The sequence below is a fragment of the Engraulis encrasicolus genome, chromosome 13 (assembly GCF_034702125.1).
Source record: "Engraulis encrasicolus isolate BLACKSEA-1 chromosome 13, IST_EnEncr_1.0, whole genome shotgun sequence".
NCBI classification, from domain to species: Eukaryota; Metazoa; Chordata; class Actinopteri; order Clupeiformes; family Engraulidae; genus Engraulis; species Engraulis encrasicolus.
The window spans coordinates 49703197-49716717 of NC_085869.1; the positions used below are offsets into that span (position 1 = coordinate 49703197).

The 13521-nt window shown below is 47.3% G+C and overlaps 1 protein-coding gene across 1 annotated transcript in view; it reads right to left on the minus strand.

Annotated features, from left to right (window-relative positions):
* pdia5 (protein disulfide isomerase family A, member 5) overlaps positions 1–13521 on the minus strand; it is an 85047-nt gene that overhangs the window by 65638 nt on the left and 5888 nt on the right. Inside the window, exon 2 of the mRNA XM_063214196.1 lies at positions 1319–1445. Within this exon, the coding sequence (XP_063070266.1) occupies positions 1319–1445 (127 nt within the window). The remainder of the gene's footprint in view (positions 1–1318; positions 1446–13521) is intronic.

A 13521-nucleotide genomic window follows, 5' to 3' on the forward strand; every position in this document is an offset into this window, starting at 1 on the left:
AGGGCCAATGCCTCCTGTCCTTTCCTGTGGCCATTGGTCTCAAGATGGAAAGCTCAACAACATCAGTGATCAAAGTGTGCCTTGCCTCATTTTCAATCGGGATGTTGAGCAAAAGACATAGAGTACCTCAAAAACGTCGCTTTGCATTGCTTGACAGCAGGAAAACTTTTTTCTTCAACGGAAGCAGGGCGACACCAGACGCCACAAGTAAAGCCTAATTTACACTTCTGACGCATAGCCTCTGCGTCCGTAAAAATCTGTATCTGGTATGTGACCCACCCCCAAGGCTCCATGAGGCGCCATCTTTGTGCAAAAACGGAACATGGAGATCAATGGGATTAGCCTAACTCTTACTTCCATGGTTCTGCTGAAACCTTTTAGCAGAAACATCTTCAAGCTCCAATAAAAAGGCCTAGCTACTAACAGCTTCCATCCTTTGACAAGCATGACTTCCTTGTCTGTGTGTATTGTGTATTTTGTTCTTCTTGATAGCCCCAAGGGCAGAGGGGGCAAGAGGTGGCTGTTTCAGCAGACCGTGTGTCCATTTTGACTTGATTAAGTTGTGTAGCAACATTTTTTCATCGACCCAACCACCCCCCAAAACACAGCCTGGATCTACACGGCCAATTAACATCCCGAGCTACCAGAGCAGGAGCCACTGCCACGGACAGACAAGGCAAAACAGACTACACTCCAAAAAGCTGCAGCCTCAGAAATAACAAGATCAGGGCAAGCAACCAGTGGTCTTGGCTGGGCTAAATGAGAGTGTTTTCCCAGCAATTTGACCTAGATGTCAACTGCTAACGTTGAAAAAAGAAATAAATAAATAAACAGGACCATTTGCTCCGCTGCATTGCAAAAAAATGAAATCTGCCAAAGTTTGTTTGTTCACAAGGCAATGCTTACCTTTTGTGAGACAAGCAAACACACGCACGCAGGCACGCACGCACGCACCTTTTTTAGACTCAGCAACCCTGGGTAAACACTGTGACAGGACAGTGGCAGAAGAAGGTCAAATGGCGGGAATAGTGTTTGTGTGTGTGTGTGTGTGTGTGTGTGTGTGTGTGTGTGTGTGTGTGTGTGTGTGTGTGTGTGTGTGTGTGTGTGTGTGTGTGTGTGTGTGTGTGTGTGCTCACATGATTGCAGGTGTGTGTCAGTTTGTGTGAGTGTGCATGTGTGTGTGTTTGTGTGAGTGTGTGCCTGCATGATTGCAGATGTGTGTGCCAGTTTGTGTGAGTGTGCGTGTGTGCGTGTGTGTGCGTACGCGCGCGTGTGTGTGTGTGTGCGAGCGTGCATGTCTGAATGTGTGTGTGCTCACCAGATTTGGTGTAGAGGATGAGGACATTGGTGCGTGTCCTCAGTAGCTTCTTGAAGTCCTTGTGGTCGCTGACACGCTCGATAAGTGGAGACACCTTGGCTGCCTGCAGCACAGTCACCACCCAGAGCTGAGAGCAGAGAGAGAGAGGGAGAGAGAGAGAGAGAGAGAGAGAGAGAGGGAGAGAGAGGGTCAAAGAGAGGGGGGGATAGAAAGAAAGAAAGAAAGAAAGAAAGAAAGAAAGAAAGAAAGAAAGAAAGAAAGAAAGAAAGAAAGAAAGAAAGAAAGAAAGAAAGAAAGAAAGAAAGAAAGAAAGAAGAGGGGAAAATACAGAGAGATAGGGAAAGAGAAGGCAGCCAAGAAAGACAAGCAAGAAGATAGACAGTGAGAGACAGAACAAACAGCCACAGGGAAGAGACAAATAAAGATAGGAATGGAGAGATACAGGAAGGAGGGGGAGAAAGAGAGAGAAGGAACACAACACATTTTTATTTTATGGTGGTCACAAAACCTAAGCACAGCATCGACATACACATAGCAGACGACTTGCTGAACTGAACAAGCCCATCACGTTCATGAGGAATGCAAAGCACCACACTTTAAATCACCAGTTTTTCCTTGACACATTGCTGATGCCATTTGTTTCTAGTCGTAAAAAAAGAAATAAATAAAATACATTCATCAATGAAGTAGAGACGCGAAGTATGACAAGCTCAGATACATAATCGATGCAAGTCCTGCGCCATGCGACTTGCGTTGTCTTTAAAATATTGACTGAATATTTTCATCTGGACTTGGTGAAGCCTGTTGTACTTCATAGAAACAAACGATTGCCGTCAAATATCACACAGACTATTATCATTTACGGAAAACGATTTTTGCGAAGCCATTCGTTAGGAAACAAGACGATAAAAAATTGACCTTTCCGAAAAGAAATAATTTGCCTTTTGCCAACAAATCACGAACAGAAACGGACAGCGCTTTATCTTCATGTCTGACTACAAGTTTATTTGGCCAACGAGAACTCACCCACCCCAGGCCCAGAGCTCGGCTCGATTGCAGCGATGATATCAAAGTAGAACAAGAACTCGAGTTCTCAATCTCAAATTCCACTGTGACAGGGGTATGGCTCCAGTGGGGGAAGGAGGGGAGGGGGGAGTGAGAGCAAAGAGGAGGCAAGGAGTGGAAGAGATGGAGGGTGAGAGTATGAGACATGAAGGGAGAGAGAGAGAGGTAAGAGGAGAGGAGAGGAGTGGGGTGAAAGAGTGAGAGGTGACGAATGGAGATGGGGAGTTCAGAGGAGAGGAGGGGAGTGGTGAGGAAGAGGAGAGGAGGAGAGGAGAGGAGGAATTGGAGGGTGAGAGGGTGAAATATGAGAGGAGAGGGGGAGTAAGAGGAGAGGCAAAAATGGGAGGTGTGGAGGCAAGAGGAGAGGTTGAGGAAGAGGTGAGAGGAGAGGAGATACTTAAGGGTAAGAGAAGAGGGAATGGGAGGTTTGGAGGCAGGAGAGGAGGTTATGGGGGGAGAAGTGAGAGGAGGAAGAGATGGACGTGAGAGGGTGAGAGAAGATGAAGAAAGATAGGGAGGTGAGAAGAGAGACAAAATTGAGGAGGTGAAAAGAGAGGAGAAGAGGGAGGTGCGCAGGAAGGAGAAAGCGATGAGAGAAGAGGATATGGAGATGAGGTAAGAGAAAAGGAGAGGAGGCAAGGTGAGAGGAAAAGAGAAAGACATGTGACAGAGGAAAGGAGATGGGAGGAGGTGGAAGGGGAAGAGAGGTAAGAGGGGAAGAGAGAACACGAGACAAGAGTGGAGGAGAGAAAAGGTGAGGTCAAAGTGGAGAGAGAGAAAAGAAGAAAGAAAAGTGAAAGGAGACAGGGGGAGGTGAGAGGAAAGGGAGGGCGAGAGGAGAGGAGGTGAAGTGAGGGGGTCTGTGCGGTGGTGAGAGCCTCGGCGAGCCCCCAAGAGCAGTCTTGACAAATCTTGCCTTCTCCACCCTGCAGACGGTCTGCCTGCGGAGCGAGGAAGCAGCTCAGGGGAGCGGAGCGGAGAAGAGTGGAGGAGATAAGGAAGCGGGCCAGATAAAGAGGCCATCAGGGAGCTGTGGCACAGGACAGAGGGATGGGAGAGAGGAGGAGAGGAGAGGAGAGGAGAGGTGAAGAGGAGAGGTGAAGAGGAGAGAGGAGAGAGGAGAGGTGAAGAGAAGAGGAGAGAGAAGAGGAGAGGAGAGGAGATGTGGAGGGAGTGATGATTCAGGAGAGATGGAGCAGAGTGAGGGGTGAGGGGTGATGAGATTGAGAGGAGAGGAGAGAGGAGAGGAGAGTGAGCTGACAGGGCAGAGATAGGCGGAGAGGGGACAAGGGAGGAGAGGAGAGGAATAGAGGAGAGGAGAGGAGAGGAGAGGAATAGAGGAGAGGAGAGGAGAGGAGAGGAGAGGAGAGGAGAGGAGAGGAGAGGAGAGAGGAGAGGAGAGAGGAGAGTGAGCTGACAGGGCAGAGATAGGCGGAGAGGGGACAAGGGAGGAGAGGAGAGGAGAGGAGAGGAGAGGAGAGGAGAGGAATAGAGGAGCGAGGATGCAGGAGTAAGGAGAGTGAGCAGACCAGGGGGAGAAAGGTGGGGAGAGGGGACCAGGGAGTGAGGAGGGTGAGAGACCATCAGGCAGCAGTGGTACAGCGGAGAAAGAGGAGAGAAGAGGAAAGAAGAGGAGAGAAGAGGAGAGAAGAGGAGAGAAGAGGAGAGAAGAGGAGAGAAGAGGAGAGAAAATGAGAGGTAGAGAGGAGCAAGGAGTGAGGTGGGAAGATGGTGAGGTGGGAGTGGAGGGAAGAGTGACGGGGGAGATGAGAGTGAACTGACAGGGTAGAGGAAAGTAGAGGAAAGGAGAGGAGAGGAGAGTGAGCGAAGAGGAGAGGAGAGTGAGCGGAGAGTGAGCGGAGAGGAGAGTGAGCGGAGAGTGAGCGGAGAGTGAGCGGAGAGGAGAGGAGAGTGAGCGGACCAGGGAGAGCTAGGAGAGGGGAGAGGCCACCAGACAACAGTGACATAGAGGAGAGAGACGTCATGTTAGAGGAGTCGAGAGGAGGAGAAAAGCAAGGACAAAGGAGAGATTGAGAGGAGCGAGGGGAGAGGAAAGTGAATGGACAGAGGGATGATAGGAGGAGAGGGAATGGAAGAGTAGAGGAGTAGTAGAGGAGAGCAGAGGAGATTGTGGAGAGTGAGAAGGTATGAGAGGGGAGAGGCTGCCAGCAAGCAACATAGCAGAGAAATATGTCATGGGAGAGGAAAGGAGAGACGGTAAATGTGAGAGGATGACAGAAGATGAAGGGAAATCAGGAGGCAAGAGGAAAGGTGAGGAGGAGAGGATTGAAGTAGAAGAGGTGAGAGGGTGAGAGGAGACGAGGTCGAGAGGTAAGAGGAGAAGCAAGAATAGGAGGTGTGGGGGCAGAAGAAGAGGTGAGGAGAGGAGGGGAGGGGAGGATAGGAGGGATGAGAAGGGTATGGTCTGGAGTGAGGCGAAGAGAGAAGGGGATGGAGAGTGAGGAGAGAGTGGAGTAGGAGGGCAGGGAGGATAGGAGAGGGGGAGGCAGGTGAGGAGCCTGAACAGAATGGAGTGATGGGTGACAGGAAAATGAGGAGACGTGAGGGGTAAGAAAGGGAAAGTGAGGAGAGAGGAGAGGAGGGAGGAGGCAGAGAGGAAAGTCAGGAGATGAGGGGAGAAGAGAAGAAAGGGAGAAGACCAGGGAGAAAGGGAGCAAGGAGGAGAGGAGGAGGCGACGAAACGGTAGAGTGAGAGACAGTATCAAAGACAGGAGAGGAGAGAGACAAGAGGGGAACGAGTGAGAGACTGTATCAGAGAGGTGGAGTGAGAAGTGAGGAAAAAGAGGGCAGGGGAGAGACGGGAAAGTGATGACAAGAGAGCGAGCGAGCGAGCGAGGGAAATGAAGAACTCTACGGGGAAGAACTGTGTCATTATACTCGTACACGTCAAACACTTGCCGATTCCACTGATACTGTATCGGTAGCCTACTGATATTACACGAAACAACGCAACATCTCATCACCATTCCATTGACTTGGTAAAAAAGCGCTGCCTCAGACATTACATTACATCTACATGAAAATGGACAATAAAACAAATAACACAGGTGGGAAAAACAAGGCTATGCATTGTTTTCATTGCATGTTGTGGGTAAAATAATCGGTACCGGTACCCGGTATCGGCAAGCACAGAAATCAATGTACGTGTACTCGTATCGGTTTTCAAAAAAAAGTGGTATCGTGCATTCCTAGGAAGCAGTGGTGCCACAGGCGGTCAGAGTGCCCCAGCTCCAGCACAGTAATCTCAGCCACTACCCCCCGTCATCACCGGGGGAGATGGGAGTCTCGGGGGCGAGCAACTCGGGGAACAGATCAGGATTACAGTAGCTCTGGGAGAGTTTTTTCCCCCGTTCCTCTGATTTAGGCTGACCGTGAAATGAACAGGGAGCATGAACCATAATCCACCACGCACACACACTAAACACACCACCACACACACACACTGAATCGCGCAACACATTGTTTTAAAAATGAACAGTGAGCATGAAGCATGGCCATTTCCCTTCTACCCCCTCCACACACACACACACAACCTACGCAATGTGTACATACCCACACACACACACCAACAGATACAAACAAACACACACTAACACACACACACACACACACACACACGCACACGCGCACGCGCACGCGCACGCGCACGCGCACACACACACACACACACACACACATCTTAAAATGAACAGTGAGCACTGAGCATGGCCCGTAAGCCACCCCAGCCACACATCCACCACCACTACACAACCCCCCCTTTACACCACTCCACCCATCCCCTCCAAGAGGCCGCGCAGCTGGGCCGACATGGCAAAGATGAATGGGCCGGCAGGGGCCGTGACTACAGCACGTCACCCCCTCTCAGATCCCCAACTGATTAAGCTGTAACGCAGGGAGGGTTACACTGGCTGGCAGAGAAGGTCAGTGGCGGCTCCTTCTTTAGAGGAGGTAAAAGGAGGACACAGACAGGGTATCTGAGCTGTCTTTTATCTCAGGACTGTTAGGGAGCTTATCTTTTTTTAAATCGTAGCTATTTGAGCTCTTTTTTTATTCTTCTTAAGTGGTACTAGTGTACAACGCAATGAGGTTTGGTAAAAGATGATGATTTGGTATGATTGCAGAGGAGCAAAGCTGTGTTAAACTTTGCAACATTTCTTAACTTCACTGTCTCCAAAGACCTCTTTGATGGTAACCAGTGATAGTTTACTAAAAGTACCATTTATTTGGGCTGAACTATTGTCGCATTCTTTTGTTAGTCATGATGAATGTGTCCCTTGAGGACACGTCTATGTGTTTAGTCTGTATTGTCTGTTGTGTCTACTGTCTGTCTGTCGCCAGCTCTAAAACTACATCTTGTAACTTGACCTTGACCTTGGGGAGAAATAACAAGCAAATGGCAGACCCACATACAAGGGGAAGGAAATGGAAGACTATGATGAGTATGCAGTTGTGGACTTAGTGTAGTAGACTGTTGGGGTATCATCATTCACAAAATAAACAAAAAAAATCCCAGAAATATGTTGTGGACTCACTTATTTTGGAGTAAAGTCTGAAAACACTTGCAGCAAGGACTCACCTCCCCCCAAAACTCCAATACACCTGTCCCCTCTCTTAGACACAAAAATACACAGAAAAGAAAATGGAGAAAAAGAAATTAAAAAAGCCTCCAACAACTGCGCAGCAGCGCTCCCTTCACCCGGCCCAGCAGTGCTGAGAGGGGCTAATTAAACAGCTTGCCGCGCAGCAGAAAATGGCAAGGACGGGATCTGTGAAACACAATTAGCCTCAGAGGAACAGAACGAGAAAACGCACGCGCACGCGCGAGTGTGCAGGCGGGCGTGCAATCACACACACAGATAAGGGATACACACACACAAACTAAACACAACACTGACTCTAACCAACACACACACACACACACAGCATAAATGGTGGAAAATCAACATATGCTGTGGGTGTGTGAATGTGGCTGGATGTATTTGGGGGTGGCAGGTGGCTTTATAGTGTGTCCATGGGCCAGACAGACGTCCACACCTGGGCTGGCTGGGCTGCAGGGGATGGGGAAGGTGGGTGGGAAGGGACCGAAGGTCTGGGGCCAAATCACAAGTGGCGCTCCGCAAGCCAAGCAGCAAGAGAGAGAGTTCAGCTTCATTTACTCTCCTCAGAGGCTGTTACCTTCTCCCTACCTGTACCAACACACCAAAAGCAACTAAAGCTACATAAGGGCCCAGACGCACCGCTGGACTAGCTTAGACCAGCATCGACAAATGGAGTGAGAGTGGATAGCGAAGGGAGGATAGTTACAATAGGTGCGTTTGGGACAGACATGTGTCGATTCACGTTGACCAAGTACTTCAGCGAGAACTTGCCGTCACGACGTGGGTGGTATTAAACACAGTGCATCTAAAGTCGACCACAAATTCGCACGAGACGATGAGCTTGCACCAGTTTGATCTACTAGCACACCACGGATGAGGTGTGGGGGAACAGGTGTGGGGGGACAGGTGGGGGGGAGGAGGAGCTGAAGTGGGGTGCAGTGCATACTTTTTTAGGGGTGTGGGGAAACGCGCCTTGACACACGCGAGTGAACGTCTGACCAACCAGTTTAGGGGCGTGTCCCCGCAGAGGCGGTATGCAGACGAGCATCAACAGGGATAAGCAACTGCGGGAGTTGCGAGGTCCGTCTGCAGTAGCATTGATTCCACGATAGTTTGACACCCTGTGACATGTGACATGTCGTCACCTCGTCATCGCAACATGACTGAAATTTGGGAAGTCGAACAAGATTTCTTACCATCATGCAACATTTTCATCCAGAAAGAATTGCTGTCTGCATTTGCATGTTATAGCTCATTACCATAACGTTTTTTCAGTGAATTACTTCTGACAATTTTGCAATATACACTCGTGCTTTCAGTCTCACTTTGGGTGTGCTCGAGCAGCAACATATTTTTTTGTCAAAAAAGTTAAAGTAAACAGATCTTGTACGCAAACTATCCTCCAAACATGGTTTATTCCGATGGATCAAGCAACAGTGTGGCATATTAGTACACACATGACTAAAAAGAAAGCAAGAAAGAGAAAGTGTCGTGAACCACTCCTGACAGGTGTCTGGAGTAAAGACATGAATAAACACATGAAATGTGGTCAATTCAGTCTGCACATTCTGAGAGGGTGGTCATAGTTGGCACGCATCGTGTAAGAGCACAGAGCTGAACTTAACATGCGACAGGTGGAGAGAGAGAGGGAGAGAGATTTAACAAGTCCTTTATTGACTCATTGTCAAACGTGTTACAATGCCAGGCCGCAACTTACATTCTCAATGGTCAAACCCCCCCCAACTCCCCCCCCTAAACATTTAAAACCACATTCCCATCAGCTGCAGTGTGACATAGCACCTCCCCCACCCCCCATGTGTCCGTAAAGCAGTCCATGTCATCAACCAACTTGTAGTATGCATATTCACTTTTCACCCAGGTAGCCACCAAGCCCTTGAAGACCTCCACTGGGTCACAGGAGCCTAACCCAACATCTTATTCTTCCTAGTTTCCCAAATTGCCAGCTTGGCTGCACCCAACAAAAAGTTGACTAAACACACTTCGCTCCTCCTCCTCACACTGTACACCGGCCCACTAATAAAAAACTCATGAGAAAGCACCTCCCCCAATTTTGAGACCCAAGGTGCAAGAAAAACAAAAAGTTCCCGAAGCCTCACACAATTAAAAAATAAATGCATGACAGTTTCCTCCCCCCCACAAAAAAGACAGTTCTCCTCTACTGAGAGAGAGAGAGAGAGAGAGAGAGAGAGAGAGAGAGAGAGAGAGAGAGAGAGAGAGGGAGAGGGAGAGGGAGAGGGAGAGGGAGGAGAGGGAGAGGGAGAGAGAGGGAGAGGGAGAGAGAGAGAGAGAGAGAGAGAGAGAGAGAGAGAGAGAGAGAGAGAGAGAGAGAGAGAGAGAGAGAGAGACTCAAGCATCATTCAGGCCAGACAGAGAGCCGTCTCAGCCACACCTCTGATGAAGGATGTCTGGCTATGCATGGCCAAGGTGTGGACAAACACAGAATACGGCGACCAACCAGCCGATAGACTGACAGGCCAACAGATGGCCCCTGGGGGCCCGCATCTAGTTGATGGTCAGGAAAGGTGACAGTCAGGAATGATCAGGGGCCATGGGCGCATGGAGCCCATAAACACACCTGACCCCAACACACCACCATCACCGTCACCGTCACCGTCACCGTCCGTGCCCTGTCTGCCATCTCTCCAGGTCAACATGCCTAACACGGCTGAAAAGATTTTTAAAACGAGAAGCAGTTTCTGAATGACAGAATGTGACATGCGTCTTATAGTCATATGCACAGTGCACACTAGGGATGCTGATTATCTATTCATTCATGAAATGTTAGTTGATTAAAATAATAAATAAACTTGACTTGATTGATCTTATCAATCAACTTATGATAAACTGATCAGCAGTGTTTTTTCCACCAAATTACATTGTTTCCCAAAAACCCTGAATTAAATCTAAAAATTGAAAATGAGATGGAATGCTAAGTTTTAATTAATTTGTCATACCCATTTCACCCGCGTCTCTCGCCAGTTGAGTTGGTGGTTAATTCCAATTTTTTTTCTACTTATCTATTACTCGTTGACATCCCTAACGCACACAATTAAAAATAAAATGGCAACACACCATGTCTGCCATCTCTTGATGGCACCATAGCCCCAAGAACAGAGTAAGACAAAAATGTGAAAGACTGGGAGGGAGAGGAAAAAAATTGCAACAGGAGATTCATGAAGGTTCCCCGTCTCCTGTTGAAAAGTAGATGCGGCTTCGGGATTTGAAAAGCCAGGCATGAAACTCAAGGTGAGAGAATGTGTCGAATGTGTGAGTGTTTTTTTTTCCCAGCGCCCGGACACTGCGGCCCACACAAATCCATATCAATGAGTTTAGAGGTAGCCGGCTTTCTCTCCCTTTGCTGTGGTAAACATAGACGGCAAACACTTCAGATGGTTATGTTGTTGACTCACTTCCGCAGACTCTCACTTTCTCACACTATTTTTCTCTTTCCTCCAGTTCACCATTTCTTCCTCTTGGTTTTGCTTTCACTCACTGTCTCCCTTACTCCTCTTCACATTCTCTAGCCCTCTCTAGCACTCCGTTTTCACTCTCCCGCCTTCCCACACCAAAACCCACCCCCTCACCCACACAGCAAGAAGAGGCTTATGGGCCCGTCTGAGCTCTCCGCACCCCAGATGATACGACTCTGTAAACAGAGAAAGTGCTCGTCAGGTGGGGAAGAAAGGCAACATTAAAACCTCCCAAAAGACCGCCTTAGGCTCATTCAATAGCTGGCAGCTAGGTTGGCAGACGGGCAGACGAACAGACAGACAGACAGACAGACAGACAAAACAGCTAAGAAGACAGGCAGGCGGCCAGTGAAAATGGCCTGTTAGCTCTGCACATCTTTTGGACAGAAGAAGCCCTGAGAAGAAACTAGAAACTACAGTATATCATGGGCAAAAGCAACAACAAAAAAATCACTGTAGAATTTCAGTACCCCCCAAAAGCTTTATAAACGCTTTATTACATGTATTAATGAAATGATCATAAACAAAACATTAACAAATGTTTGTAAATGAGTAAGAACCAAACTATCATTGCACAGTGGAATGGAAAACGACTTCTCGATGAGTTATGTGTATTTGCCTGCCGAATACTTCTATATGCAATGGTTCCATGGCCTCTGGTCTTTAGAGAGCAAACCTTCAGGACCGATATGACTGCACTGTGTCTGTTGTGTTAACATAGTATTTCTAATCCATTTATAAACATTTGTAAACGTTTTGTTCAAAATTAGTTCATTATTTATTAAGTGTTCATAAAGCTTTTTAGGGGTAGTTATTCTAAAAGTGAAACACGCAAAACTCAAGAATAAAAGACTATTCACAAGCCCAGTTTGGTGGTCTACTCCAATGTCCTCTTCATATGTACAGTACACAGACCTCAAGATCTGTGGCAATTGCATGGCTGATAGGAGAGGGGGGTTAGAGGTGGGGAGATCATCACCACAAGTTTATTTTTAAAAAATGTCATCAAATCATCGACTCTTTGGCCAGAAAGGTCTATAGAGCTGGGTCGCGTGCAAACAGGATTCCAACCAACAGTGTGGTACATTGTGGAAATCAAAGAAAAGGGGGGTGCACCTTGCATCAATTTTTTTCTTTGTGAGGAAGGCACACGCCGAAACGCGTCTGTGCACAAAAAAATAAAGAAAAAAATTGATGCAACGCCCCCCTTTTCTTTGATTCTAAGTATTCATTTGGGACAGCACCCTTATCAAGAAACCTGAGTGAAGCCTGCTACCTACTTGATTGACATTGTGGAAATAAAACAAGAAAACAGGGATAACAGATCCCATTCAGACGCTCCAAGTCTATGGTCCAGTCCACGCTCTCTCTTCGCATGCACAGTACAGTACATACTGTAGATCAGGGATTCTTAACCTTTTTGACGCCGAGGCCCATTGTTTCCAGTGCACAGTGTCCGGGGGCCCATACTATGTGTACTGTATATATTATGAATTACTGTTACATTATATTAGGTTATATTATATTTCATTACATTATATTATATTATATTTTACTTTGTTATATTATATTATGATAATAATAAAGGCTTATAATATTGATATAAATTATAAATAAATAGGTTATTACTGAAGTATTTTTTTCCACAAGGAATTGCCCTATATTAATTAATGCTCATGTTAATCTCATTTAGCCTATCTCACTCATCAAACCCACTCACAGTTTAGCAAGTCAGAGTCATTCACACATTTGAATGCCTCTCCGATAGCTCAAAGTTTGCGTGACAGCTCTTGACTTGGGCTTTGCAATGAATCTGCTGATCGTAAATTCGAGACGCTTTTCAATACAAGTGGAAACGCAGCGCGGGAACAACAGAAATTCCAGAGCCGGACGGAAAACTTTCCAGTAGCCTATCACGAAAAATGTCTCCTTTTTCGTATAGCCCATGCAAAGGGTGTTACCATCACATGCTGTGTTACTGTCTTGTTCTTAATGAATCTCTCCCCAACAACAAAAAAGCGGGGTGTGGTCATTGTGTTATGACAGAGTTGCGTTGAGGGAAAAGACGCACACTAGTAGTCTATTTGATAAGCGGTCCCAAGGCCCAAGCGGCCCAATGGTGCGAAACTGAAAGTTGACTGCGGCCCTGGAGGTTGTGTGCCCTATGGTTAAGAATCCACAAGCCCTGTGCCATAGACATGTAGGTGGGAGGTTAGGGTTGGGGTTACAGTGGCAATCACCACCCAGTTTTTCCTTCCAAAATTGTAACCTTTTTCTACTAAACAAAAGCAGAGAAGTTCACCATTTTCCGGCTGACAGTGTGGTACATTGCGTGGAGGACATAAAATGAAAACCGTGAGTCACAGATCCCATTCAACTGCTTCAAGTCTATGGCCAAGTCCACGTTCTATCCTCACATACAGTAGAGTACACAGACCACAGGCCCTGTGCCAAAGAGGAGGAGGGTTAGGGATTGGATAAGGGGTGGTGGGGGTCACAGGTTTAATCATCACTGTGAGCTTATTTTCTTTTTTGCTGGGCAAAATAATAGGAATTCACAAAAAAAATGAAATCAAATCACTGACCCATGTCATTGCCAAGGTCAACAGACCTATGTCGTGTCGCGTGTAAACAAACCAGTTTCTGACCAACCAACAGACATGGAGAGCACAAGATCATGGACATGACGGTAAATTAAAAACGGGGATGACAGGCCCTGCCGAGGCCTAACGGTAGGACACTGGGTTAGTGCGCCGATGACCCGGGTTCAATTCCGGCTCGGGTCATTTGCAGATCCTTCCCCGTCTGTCTCTCACCACTCATTTCCTGTCTCTCCTTCACTGTACAGTCAGAAAAAAAGGCAAAAAAGCCCTTAAAAACATATGTATATATTTTAAAAATGGGGATAACAGAGTCCGTTCAGAGGCTCAGTCCTGTGGTTCAAGTCCAATTTCTTTTTTTGCATGTACAGTACTGTAGAGTAGACTACCCACCCAGGCCCGGTGCCAGAGAAGCAGAGGGGGTGAGG